The sequence below is a fragment of the Chlorocebus sabaeus genome, chromosome 27, assembly GCF_047675955.1.
Source record: "Chlorocebus sabaeus isolate Y175 chromosome 27, mChlSab1.0.hap1, whole genome shotgun sequence".
Lineage (NCBI taxonomy): Eukaryota > Metazoa > Chordata > Mammalia > Primates > Cercopithecidae > Chlorocebus > Chlorocebus sabaeus.
In genome coordinates, this window is record NC_132930.1 from 43,530,446 (window position 1) to 43,543,755 (window position 13,310).

At 52.2% G+C, this 13,310-nt stretch overlaps 1 protein-coding gene across 2 annotated transcripts in view; it reads left to right on the top strand.

Annotated features, from left to right (window-relative positions):
* Positions 1–8,399, top strand: part of MAN2B2 (mannosidase alpha class 2B member 2) — a 47,140-nt gene extending 38,741 nt beyond the window's left edge. Inside the window, exons 16-19 of one of the 2 annotated variants that reach the window (XM_008017971.3) lie at positions 746–883; positions 3,313–3,425; positions 5,975–6,092; positions 7,450–8,399. In XM_008017971.3, the coding sequence (XP_008016162.3) occupies positions 746–883; positions 3,313–3,425; positions 5,975–6,092; positions 7,450–7,547 (467 nt within the window). In that variant the 3' untranslated portion in view covers positions 7,548–8,399. Of the gene's footprint in view, positions 1–745; positions 884–3,312; positions 3,541–5,974; positions 6,093–7,449 lie in introns of those variants that run through there. The other variant, XR_502415.3, reaches the window with a different exon arrangement.
* Positions 8,400–13,310: the final 4,911 nt, after the last annotated feature.

Consider the following 13,310-nt stretch of genomic DNA (forward strand, 5'->3'; position numbering starts at 1 on the left):
AGGCCAAGGAGGGAGGATCACTTAAGCCCAGGAGTTTAAGACCAGCCTGTGAGACCCTGTTTCTACAAAACATTTTTTAAAAAATTGGCCAGGGTGGTGGCCTATAGTCCCAGCTACTTGGGAGGCTGAGGTGGGAGGATAGTTTGAGCTCAGGAGTTTGAGACTGCAGTGAGCTGTGATTGCACCACCGCACTCTGGCCTGGGTGACAGAGCAAGTCCCTATCTAGAAAGAAGGAAGGAAGGGGAAGGGAAGGGGAAAAGAGAGAGAGAGAGGGAGGGAGGGAGAGAGGGAAGAGGAAGGAAGGAAGGAAGAGGGAGGGAGGAGGAAGGAAGGAAGGAAGAGGGAGGGAGGAGGAAGGAAGGAAGGAAGAGGGAGGGAGGAGGAAGGAAGGAAGGAACAGGGAAGGAGAGAGAAAAGAGGGCTGTGCATGAACTTGCCGTGTTATCTTGAATAAGTTTTGTTCCCTCTGGGCTTTCTTTCCTCGTCTCTAGTTTGAGATGGCTAGGCTGAGGAGAGTCAGGGTCCTCCCAACTCTTAAGCTCTATGGTCTGAGCAAAGGCAGGGAAGTGGAAGCCTGGGGCATTGGGAGCACAGACACTTCGGGCTGGAGCGGGGTAGGCTACCCACAAGGATGCATGGGAGGTGGCTGCCAGGGGCAGGGGCATGTCATGTGCAGAGCTCTGAGTGCCAGGAGGAGGAGTTGAGCCCCAAACCCTCTCCTCACTCTGTCCATCTGCCTTGCAGGGACTGTGCCAAAGCTCCCAGGACCCCAGCAGCAAGAGGCTGTGACGCTGCCCCCTAATCTTCATCTGCAGATCCTGAGCATCCCTGGCTGGCGCTACAGCTCCAACCACACGGAGCACGCTCAGAGTCTCCGGAAAGGTGAGGCAGGTGCCCTGGGGTCTCAGACCCGCTCGTCCCTGCCTGAGTCAACCAGGCTTCCGGGCCCACCACCAGACAGGGGCTCACCTTAGAGCTATCATGGCTCTGCAGGGTCAGCTGGTTTCTTATCTGGCACATGGGGAGAGTGAGGCCCAGGGAGAGTCAGTGATCCGTCACTTGGCAAGCTGGAGGCAAGGCGGGCCTGGCCCCCAGCCCTGTGACCCCAGCCCATTCTGAGTGGATCCGTCTCAGCCCGCCACCCCCAACTGAGACTAAGGAACTAGTTAAAGTCCCCCCGACCCTCAGGGGTGCCTGCCAGTCCTGCTTCCTCCTGGAGCCCCCAAACACCCAAATTCCCACTCATCCTCTGAGCTTAGGCAGCCTAACTGTTGGGAGCTTCCACTCACTCATTCAAAAGCACATCTCGTGCCAGGCTCCGGGGAATGAGCAGTGACCAAGGTGGGCAAGGTCCCGGCTCTCTGAGTGCTTGGTCTAGAGGGGAAGCAGTCAAGTCACAAGGCAGTAATGACAAGGACAAGAGGAATCCCCCTGCACAGCATGAACGGGCCAGGCGAGGTGGCTCACATCTGTAATGCCAGCACTTTGGAAGGCCGAGGTAGCAGGATCACTTCAGGCCAGGAGTTCGAGACCAGCCTGGGCAACATAGCTAGACTCTGTCTCTACAAAAAAATTAAAAAATGAGCCGGGTGTGGGGATGCATGCCTGTGGTCCCAGCTACTCAGGAGGCTGAGGTGAGAGGATCACTTGAGGCCAGGAGTTCAAGGCTGCAGTGAGCTGTGATCATGCTACTGCACTCCAGCCTGGGCAACAGAGTGAGACCCTGTCTCTTAAAAAAAATGTTTTTTTTCTTTGACACAGAGTCTCACTCTGTTGCCCAGGCTGGAGTGCAGTGGTGCAATCTTGGCTCACTGCAACCTCCACCACCTAGGTTCAAGCAATTCTCCTACTTCAGCCTCCCTGGTAGCTGGGATTACAGGTGCTCACCAGCATGCCCAGCTAATTTTTGTAATTTTGTATTTTTAATAGAGACAGGTTTCACTGTGTTGGCCAGGCTGGTCTCGAACTCCTGACAGCAGGCCTTCTTGGCCTCCCAAAGTGCTGGGATTACAGGTGTGAGCCACCACACCCTGCCAAATTTTTTTTTTTTTTAATACTGATGCCTCAGTTCTAATCCGAGACAGATTGATTCAGTCAGCTTTGAGGCATAGCTGCAGAGCTGAGGTTCTACCAGCCAGGGTTTAGGAAGCACCTGTGTTAACCAGCTCCTCTCTCCAGAACCTTGAACTGCGTGCTTTCCTCTGAGCCTCAGTCTTCCCATCTGTAAAACAGGAGCAATAGCAATGAGCCTTTCTGAGTGGGAAGGTCAGGGATGGGACAGGAGATCACATACATCTCATGGCAAATGACAGGATTATATCAGTCAGGGCGGCTGGTGTATGCTGCAGTAACGAAGAGCCCCAGAATGCCACGGTCTTAACAGTATACATTCATTTCTCCCCCATGCTGTGCATCCAGTGGGGTTAGCAGGAAGGTTTTTCTTGCTGTGGCCACCAAGCCCCCCGCTGATGGAGTTTGTATTGCAGCATGTGCTTCCTCACTCACCAAGGCAGGCAAAAGCTTCTGCCAGGAAGTACTGCATCACTTCAGCTCACCTTGCATTGGCCACAGAGGCCACGCAGCCTCCCCCGACTTCAAAGGGGAACAGGTTATGAGAGATTGGAGTATTTGAGGACATGCCCCATCATGCCCACAATAGTGGATGAGGATGGAAACATTGCAGCTGGTGTCATGGTGGGCAGCCTTACAGTCGGCTAGACCTGGGTGGGAATCCTCCCTCTGCCACACCCCAGCTGTGTGCCTCAGGCAGGTGACTGCCCCTCTCTGAGCCTTCATTTCCTTGTCGAGTGGGGGCCATGTCAGCTGTCTCACAGGGAGCGTATTAGTCTGTTCTCATGCTGCTCATAAAGACATGCCCAAGACTGGGTAATTTATGAAGAAAGGAGGTTTAATGGACTCACAGTTCCACGTGGCTGGGGAGGCCTCACAATCATGGCAGAAGGCAAATGAGGAGCAAAGGCATGTCTTACATGGTGTCAGGCGAGAGAATGTGTGCAGGGGAACTGCCCTTTACAAAACCATCAGATCTCGTGAGACTTACTATCACAAGAACAGCACAGGAAAGATCCGCCTCCATGATTCAATTACCTCCCACCAGGTCCCTCCCACGACACGTGGAAGTTATGTGAGCTACAATACAAGATGAGATTTGGGTGGGGACACAGCCAAGCCATATGGAGGAGGTTAAGGATAGGAAATGGAGCTGAGTGTGTAAAGCAGCGGGTAATGACCAGGGGCATTGGGGTTGGTTGATGAGGGTCTTCACTGCCACCTTTCTTCTGTCCCCAAAGGCCATCGAGGAGAAGCCCAGGCTGACCTCCGCCGTGTCCTGCTGCGGCTCCACCACCTGTATGAAGTGGGCGAGGACCCAGTCCTGTCTCAGCCAGTGACAGTGAATCTGGAGGTGAACTTCCCCAACCCCATCCAGATCATGAGCCAGGAAAGCAAACCCTAGATGTGGCCCCAAGAAACTGCCTTGGCAAAGAGATCCACGAGGGCATCCTCCCAAATGGACGCCGGTATGGGCCCCGCCCCGCCCTTCTTTGTGGTCTTCTGGGTTTGTCAGGTATTTCAACTGGCCTGTTTTTTGAGGGTTTTTTTGTGTGAGAGAGACAGGATCTCACTCTATTGCCCAGTCTGGAGTACAGTGGCACAATCTCAGCTCACTGCAACCTCTGCCTCCCTGGCTCAAGTGATCCTCCCACCTCAACCTCCCAAGTAGCCGGGACCACAGAGGCGCATCACCACGCTGGCTAATTTTTATTTTATTTATTTATTTATTTATTTTGAGACGGAGTTTCACTCTTGTCCCCCAGGCTGGAGTGCAGTGGCACGCTCTCGGCTCACCACAACCTCCATCTCCCAGGTTCAAGTGATTCTCCTGCCTCAGCCTCCCAAGTAACTGGGATTACAGGCATGCGCCACCACGCCCGGCTAATTTTTTTGTACTTTTAGTAGAGACAGGGTTTCTCCATGTTGGTCAGGCTGGTCGTGAATTCCTGACCTCAGGTGATCCACCCATCTCGGCCTCACAAAGTGCTGAGATTACAGGCGTGAGCCACCACACCCAGCCTATTTTTTTTATTTTCAGTAGAGACAGGGTCTTGCTATGTTGCCCAGGCTGGTCTCGAACTCCTGGCCTCAAGCAATCTGCCTGTCTCGGCCTCCTGAAGTGCTGGGATTACAGACGTGAGTGGCCTGCATTTTATTTATTTTTTATTTATTCTGTAGTAAAACTTTTAAAACACAGACATCATCTGTGTAATTCGAAAAACAAAACAGATTCTCCATAGAGTTGCTTTGAGAGGTGGCTTAGAGTCAGACAATCCAGGGTCCACAGGCCGCTCTACAGGTAAGTCTCAGGCACCCCATGCCTCTGGGCCTCAGTTTCCCCCCATGTAAAATGGGGAGAGGTGAGAGTTCTTTGCCCAGAAGGTTGTTGACAGGCCCTGGCACTAAGGGGCCTCATGGAATGTCAGGGCCCCCGGGCCTCGGCCCCTTCCAGGTTCCTCTCTTGGTTGATGTTGCTCTCTTGGCCCCACCATCAGGCGAGGTTTCCGCCACCTGGCCTGCCCACGCGCCCTCCCAAGAAGGCGCCACCTAAGTCACCCCATTTCTTCCCCAGTTTGCATTCTTTCTATTTCATTTCCTGCTCGTGGATAATTTCTGTGAATTTCTGTGAATCTCTGTGTTTCTGCCTTGGGCCTCCTTCGACATCTGAGTCTTTGGGGGAATCCAGAGAAGCCCCAGGACCTTTTCGCCATGATATCTTCCTAGACCCCCAAGTCCTCTTTCATGATCCTCGCCTCAGAGGAGCGGGTGTCCCTTTCCTCACAGTCCCTGGCCTGCCTGAGAGCAGGTCCGGGCCATGGCGGGTACCGGCGCCCAGCACACAGCCAGCCTGCCCTGGGGAGCCAGGAGGCCGGCGTGGGACCTGGAAGTTGGTCATCTTATGCTCCCCTGTTTCACAGATGGAAGTACCAAGGCCCTGAGAGGAGGAGACGGTTGGGATGGACCATGCCTCCCTTCCCAATGTGGACGGTGGCGGGGTGGAAAGACCATTGAGTTAGGAATGCAGTTAGTTTGGCTGCAGGTCACAAAACACTTAACAGATGTGCTTGGAACCGAGGACAGAGCGTTTTCTCACCCAAAGAGCATGTCTGGGTGGACCCCAGCACCGTCACTGTGGGCCTGGTCACTGGCGTCTTCCCGCCATTGCCGGCACACTGGCTGTTTGTCTTTTGCCATCTGCTTGTTTGCAGTCACAAGATGGCACAGACCTTCCTCATGAGCAAATTTCAAGGCAGGGTGGGACTGGGCGGTAGTGGCCAGAAAGACTTTGCCCTAGAGTGGCTCTCTCTCTCTCTCTCTCTCTCTCTCTCTCTCTCTCGCTCTCTCGCTCTCGCTCTCTCTCTCTCTCGCTCTCTCTCGCGCTCTCTCTCTCTCTGTCTCCATCAGCACACGGAAGCTTCTCCAAGAACCACCCCCACCCCTCCTGCTCCACAGACTTTTCCAGACCCCTGAGGGCCTCCGGCCTCCCCTAGCTGTAAGGGAGGCTGGGACAAAGCCTATTGGGAAAGGGGGTTGGGGTAACTCTGACTGGCTTCCTCCCTGGACTGGAAATGGGACCATCTGAGCAATGTGAGGAGAGGAGGACTCTGCATGGGGCGGGCAGCTCAAAATGCCACACCTCCCGGGCTGCTCCTCCAGCTCGGCCACCTGGTGAAGCACGCACCTCCGCTTCAGTGTCCTCATCTGTAAAGTACACGGCCAGTGCTGTCCTCGCAGATGTGCTGTGAGAAGCAGATGAGGGAGCTGTGGCAGGCACCAGGGCAGGGGCTGGCGCCCTGAGGACGCTGAGTTCGTGGTGTGTCCGCCCTGCTGCTGTCTTGGTTCTCTGCTCAGATCTGGGGCTTTGTGCAGCTCACCGTCCCTCTGCTCGTCTCCTTGCAGGCTGTGCTGCAGGCGCTGGGGTCCGTGGTGGCAGTGGAGGAGCGCTCGCTCACAGGGACCTGGGATGTGGGCATGCTGCACCACTGGAGCTGGAGGACGGGCCCTGGCCGCCGCAGAGGTTTGGGGACCCCCGTTTGAGCTCCCTACCCAGGACTCCCAGCTAGGCTCAGGAGCTGGTCAGACTCTGTGCACATCCAACCATCTGCCTGTCCTGGCCTGTGCGACCTCAAGAGGCTGCTTTCCTGCTCTGAACCTGCAGCCTTCCCAAATCTACCACAGTCAGTTAAGGCTTTGGGTTAGTCTCTGCCTGCCAGGGCTCCACACAGGCGTGTGTGTGCACCTGTACATGTGCAGACGCAGACCACATACCCTGCGTGTGCCCTGGGTGAGAGAGCCAGGTGCCCGGGGTCTTCTGCCCACCTCAGCCCTGCTGACCTCAGCCCGTCAGCCCATCCGTGCCTCACACGGCGTATGCCACTGTGAGTTCCTGCACTACAGGCGGCTTCCAGCCTCCAGTCCCTGTCTGCACCATGCCCTCTGCCTGGAACGCACAGGTCCCATTCACTCTGGCCAGCACCTGCTCAAGCTCCCCAGGAGACCTCCCCAGAGTCCCCAACCAGGCCAAGTGCCTCCGCCACTCTCCTGGCCCAGGAGTTTCTTCTGTCCTGTGCAGCTCCTGTTGTCTACTACACACAGCATGGTGGCGGGTGCATGGTGCACACTCAGTTGGTGGTGGGAGGAAGGAGGGGAGGAACGGACGGAGGGACGGAGGGAGGGAAGATGATGGTTGGTTGGAGAGAAGGAAGGAAGATGGATGAATGATAGATAAGTGAACGGCTGCCTCCCAAGATTGAAGCCCAACCCCAGGGCATGCCTTCAGGGGAGCCTGGTGAGGCAAGGGCAGACTCACCAGATGGTCTCAGAAAGCTTCTGGGCTTTGAGTGCAACACCTATGAGGAAGCTGGACACATAGTACAACACTAGGGCCAGGACAAATCTCTGCCCTCGGAGTGGGCAGAAATGCAAGAGACCCACAGGAGTCCTGGCAGAAGGGGATGCCACAGGCCATTGCCACAGTGGGAGCCACAGCAGACTGTAGACAGGTGCAGCGTGGTGAGAGGGAGGCTGGGAACCACAGCAGACTATGTAGACAGGTGCAGCGTGGTGAGAGGGAGGCTGGGAACCACAGCAGACTATGTAGACAGGTGCAGCGTGGTGAGAGGGAGGCTGGGAGCCACGGCAGACTATAGACAGGTGCAGCGTGGTGAGAGGGAGGCTGGGAGCCACGGCAGACTGTAGACAGGTGCAGCGTGGTGAGAGGGAGGCTGGGAGCCACGGCAGACTGTAGACAGGTGCAGCGTGGTGAGAGGGAGGCTGGGAGCCACGGCAGACTGTAGACAGGTGCAGCGTGGTGAGAGGGAGGCTGGGAGGAGGCATCCTGGGCCACACTGAACAGATCACCTCTGTTCCCCTAGGTGACACCACCTTTCCCTCGAGGCCACCAGGAGGCCCCATCATCACCGTCCACCCAAAGGAAATCCGGACATTCTTCGTTCACTTTCAACAGCAGTGAGCCCTGGGCAGATGCCCCGTCCCCAGGGCTACCCCCAGGAACTCCATGTAACAGAACAGACCCAGGACAGGGAAAAGCAGTGTGGAGGGACACAACTGGGGAGTCAGCTGCTCATCTGCAGGCTAATGGCAGGAAATGGTCATATTTGGGTTTTGTCCCTAATTTTTTAAAATAAAAATTACATTACAAGATCCAGGTTCTTCCCCTCCCACACTCAAGCCAGCCCTCTCCTCTCCTGTCAAGTAAAGGATATTCGGCACGCTCATGTGTCATTCACTCACAAAAGACAAACCCAGGACATTCTGCCTAAGGCAGAGCACAAGACCCACAGCAGCGCCGAAACGCATCTGCCGTCCAGGCCCTGCCAGGCTTGCCCGGGCTGCCGGTGGTAACTGTGGACCTACTGCCTGCCGCCTGTTTTCATAGACTCATCCCATGCTGGCAACAGGCCTGCAAGGGGCTTGGCTCTGCCACAGGGCAGGAGAAGAAGCTGTAGCACCGAGCCGGAGTTCCAGCCTCAGACGCCCACCTGTGTCTCAGGGCACCGCCTGTTGAGCAGAGAAGGCACAGCAGCCATCAGAGTCCATGACGAGACGAAACCACACAGCAGGGATGTCCAATGTCAGAACTATTAATATTGATAAAAGTGTAACCTTCCCAGGTCTATGCCCAAGAGAACTGAAAGCATCCATCCACACAAAAGCTGTGCTCCTGCGTTCATAGCAGCATTACTCAAAAGTCAAACGGTAGCAACAACCCAAATGTCCATCCACAGGTCAATTAAGACATGAAATGTGTTGTGTCCATACCATGGAATATTATTTGGCCATAAAAAGGAAGGAAATTCTGACACATGCCACAGCCTGGGTGAATCCTGCAAACATTATGCTAAGTGAAAGAAGCTAGACACAAAAGGCAACATATTGTGGGATTCTATTTACGTGAAATGTCCGGAATAGGCAAATCTGTATATAAGAGACAGAGCACATTGGTGGTTGCCAGGGACTGAAGGAAGAGAGAAGAGGCATGACAGCTAACAGGGATGGGTTTCTTTGGAAGATGATGAAATTGTGGAATTAGCAATGATGGTTGCACAACTTTGTGAATATACTAGAAACCACTGAATTGTTAACTTTGAAAGATCAGTTTTATGGTCTGTGAATTATATCTCAATTTTAAAACTTTTTTTTTCCCCCGAGACAGAGTCTCACTCTGTCGCCCAGGCTGGAGTGCAGTGTCACGATCCCAGCTCACTGCAACCCGCACCTCCTGGGTTCAAGCAATTCTCCAGCCTCTGCCTCCCGAGTATCTGATACTACAGGTGCACCACCGCATCGGCTAATTTTTATGTTTTTAGTAGAGACAGGGTTTCACCATGTTGGCCAGACTGGTCTCAAACTCCTGACCTCAGGTGATCCACCTGCCTTGGCCTCCCAAAGTGCTGGGATTACAGGCATGAGACACTGTGCCTGGCCTAAACCGTTTTAAAGAGTAAACTATGAGATGTAGGAAATTATATGGTACTCTAGGGCTGAAGGAAAGTACCCAAAAAGGACCAACTTGGAAGGATTCAGACCTCTTTGGACAATGTGCAGTTTGGCCACTAGACAGCAAAGACATTCTCTGGTTTGGCCAGACAGGAGCTGGGCTGGAGCTGCTGACCAAGCAATAGGCCACCCCTGTGGGGTCAGGTGAGCAGCCACCAGTGGCATGGATGTGCAGTGGGAGGCTGGGGCTCAGGGGGTGAGGCAAGAGCCCTTTAGAGCATGTGGGCTGCATGGGGCTTGGTTTCTGTGTCAAGAAGACTATGAAGGCTGGGCACGGTAGTTCATGCCTTAATCCCAGCACTTTGGGAGGCCGAAGCAGCCGGATCATTTGAGGTCAGTAGTTTAAGACCAGACTGGCCAACATGGTGAAACTCCATCTCTACTAACAATACAAGTTAGCTGGACATGGTGGCATGCACCTGTAGTCCCAGCTACTCGGGAAGCTGAGGAGGAGAATCAGTCACTGAAACCCGGGGGGCAGAGGAGATCGCGCCACTGCACTCCAGGCTGGGTGACAAGAGCGAGACTCTGTCCCAAAAAAACAAAAACAAAAAGAAGACTATGGAGGCCAGGCATGGTGGTTCATGCTTGAAATCCCAACACATTGGGAGCCCTAGGCGGGAGAATCGCTTGAGCCCAGGTGTTCCAGACCAGCCTGGGAAATACAGTGAGACCCCATCTCTACAAAAACTATTTTTTAGACGAGCGTGGTGGCGTGCACCTGTGGTCCCAGCTGCTCTGGGGGCTGAGGTGGGAGGATCACTTGAGCCTGGGGGGTTGAGGCTTCAGTGAGCCATGATCATGTCACTAATTCCAACCAGGGTAATAGAGCAAGACCCTGTCTCAGAAAAAAATAAAGACTATGGAAATGTTATTCCCAGCGCTGCCAGGCTGTAGAAAAATCATGTGCACTGAAAGTACCATCACCCATGCTGACCATCCCCATTCAGAACAAAAACAGTAGGAGAGCCACTTCCTCCTGCAGTCCCTCCAACACCCAGCACCCTCAACTGGGAAGAGCGAGAAGAATATAGATGACAGGCGAAAACCTCCCCCACAATAGACAGAGTATTGGCTAAAATCTAGCATCCATTTGTTGTTTTGTTTTTGTTTTATTTTATTTGAGACAGGGTCTTGCTCTGTCACCCAGGCGGGAGTGCAGTGTCACTATCATAGCTCACTAGAACCTCGTAACTCCTGGGCTCAAGCAGTCCTCCCATCCCACCGCTCTGAGCAGCTGGGACTACAAGCATGAGTCACCACACCCAACTAATTTATAAAATGTTTGTGGAGACGCAGTCTCACTATGTTGCCCAGGCTGGTCTTGAACTCCTGAGCTCAAACAATCCTCCCACCTAGGCCTCCCAAAGTGCTGGGATTATAGGCTAGAGCCACCCACTGTGCCTGGCCTGTTTTTTTGTTTTGTTTTGTTTTTACAAACAACCACCACCAAATTCCCAATAAACCATGTTGCCCACTGATAGTCATACACCCAATAAAAACCCCAACAGGTTGATCGTGGAACTTGACAGGATGATTCTAAAGTGCACTGGGGCCGGGTGCAGTGATTTGTGCCTGTAATCCCAGCACTTTGGGAGGCCGAGGTGGGTGGATCACTGGAGGCCAGGAGTTCGAGACCAGCCTGACCAACATGGAGAAACCCCGTCGCTATTAAACATACAAAATTAGCCTGGCATGGTGGTGCATGCCTGTAATCCCAGCTACTCGGGAGGCTGGGGCAGGAGAATCGCTTGAACCCAGGAGGCAGAGATAGTGGTGAGCCGAGATCGCACCATTGCACTCCAGTCTGGGCGACAAGAGCAAAACTTTGTCTCAAAAAAAAAGAAAACACGAAAGTGCACATCTTTGTCCATTTGGGCTGCTGTCACAGAATACCGTACGCTGAGTGGCTTATCGACAACAGGAATTTATTTCTCCCAATTCTGGATGCCGGGAGTCCAAGATTGAGGTGCCAGCAAATTCAGTCTGGGGGAGGGCCTGTTTCCTGGTTTACAGATGGTGCCATCTTGTTCCGTCCTCACGTGGCAGAAGGGGCAAGGCAGCTCTCTGGGCTCTGTTTCTAGGAGGGTGGCTGCTAATATAACAGTACTGAGTCTACGCTAAAGAAACATTTTGTTTGCTTGAGTATAATTACAGCTTTCCTTAAGCTTACAGACTATTCATTAAAAACAGCCTCAGGGAAAGAGGACTTTCAGCAGAGATAAGAGAGAACTGCACTGACCAGCGATCCTGGAAGCGGCTAGCTGCCGGTTTCCACACACCCAGATGAGAATAGTTGGGCTGAGGTCAAGGCAGGAGGATCACATAAGCCCAAAAGTTTGAGACTAGCCTGGGCAAAATAGGGAGACCCCGTATCTATAAATAGTAACAAAAATTAACTGGGTGTGGCACACGCCTGTAGTCCCAGCTACTCAGGAGGCTGAGGTGGAAGGATCTCCTGAACCCGGGAAGTCAGGGCTGCAATGAGCCATGCCTGGGCAACAGAGCGAGACTGTCCAAAAAAAAAAAAGACTAAGAATAGTCTGGCTGGCCTGATGCAGCCAGCACTTTGGGAGGCTGAGGAGGACAGATCACTTGAGCCCAGGAGTTGGAGACCAGCCTGGGCAACATGGTAAAACCCAATCTCTAAAAAAAACTAAAAAATTAGCCGGGCGTGATGGTGCATGCCTGTAATCCCAGCTACTCAGGCTGAGGCAAAAGAATCGCTTGAATCCAGGAGGCGGAGGTTGCGATGAACCGAGATCGTGCCACTGCACTCTAGCCTGGGCAACAAGAGTGAAACACGGTCTCAAAAAAAAAAAAAGAGAAAGATGGGGTGCCTCATGGTGGGGAAGAATGGTTGCATGGCAGAGGTGCTGTGACAACTGCCTGCTCACCTGGAACGAAAAGAAACCTGACACTCCCTCGCATCATACACAGACAGCCCCTGCTGAAACCCCAGCAGTCAGTGCACGCATGAAAAGATGGTCAACCTCCTTAGTAATCAGGTCTGCGCAAATGAAAACCACAATAAGATACTGTTTCACATCTGCCATGTTTTCTATTTAAAAGATTAAAAATACGGGCAATCATGAAAACTCTCTTAGACTTCTAATATGAGAGTAAACAGAAGAAGCAAACTTAAGAAAATAATTCCATGTTATCTTCTAAAGTTAAAGATACGCATGCTCTGGACCCAGCAATTCTGTTATAGGTGTGTAAGCTAGAAAATCATGTTTGGCCAGGTGCAGTGGCTCACACCTGTAATCCCAGCACTTTGGGAGGCCAAGGCAGGCAGATCATTTGAGGGAGGTCAGGAGTTTAAGACCAGCCTTGGCCAACATGATGAAACCCCATCTCTACTAAAAAAAAAAAAAAAAAAAAAAAATTGGCCGGGTGTAGTGGTACACACCTGTAGCCCCAGCTACTCGGGAGGCTGAGGCAAGAGAATCGGTTGAACCTGGGAGGCAGAGGCTGCAGTGAGCCGAGAGAGAATGCGCCACTGCACTCCAGCCCGGGCGACAGAGTGAGACTCCGTCTCAAAAAAAAATAAAAAGAAAAGAATCATGTTCATGTGCACAAGAATACGTAAGACTGTTCAGTGGCATTGTTCATGATAGTTGTAAATTAAAACCATTCATAGGCCCCTTACCAGTACTTGGATAAATAGAGGGTGGTTTATTTGTACAAGAGAATACTACAGAGCAGCAGGTCTCAAAGTGCAGCTCCCACACGCCAGCATCACCTGGGGAGTTGTTAGAAACACAAATTCTCAGGTCTTATCCCAGATCAAATACATCAGAAACTCTAGGGATGGACCCTGGAACATGTATTTTAACAAGTTTCCTGGGTTTTCTGATGCACACTCAATTTTAACACTCACTGCCATAGAGCAATCAAAATGAGTAAACTATCCTTACCTGCATCAACACAGGTGAATCTCAGATAGAGATGATAGATAGATGATAGATAGATGATTGATTGATAGATAGATATATAGATAGATAGATGAGAGATAGATGTTAGATAGATAGATGAGAGATAGATGTTAGATAGATGAGAGATAGATGTTAGATAGATGATAGATAGATGATAGATGATAGATAGATTATATTGAGCAAAAGCAGCAATACACAAATGAATAACTATGATTCCATTTACATAAAGTTCAAAAGTGGGAAAGACTATACAATATTCTTTATGATTGCATTCCTAG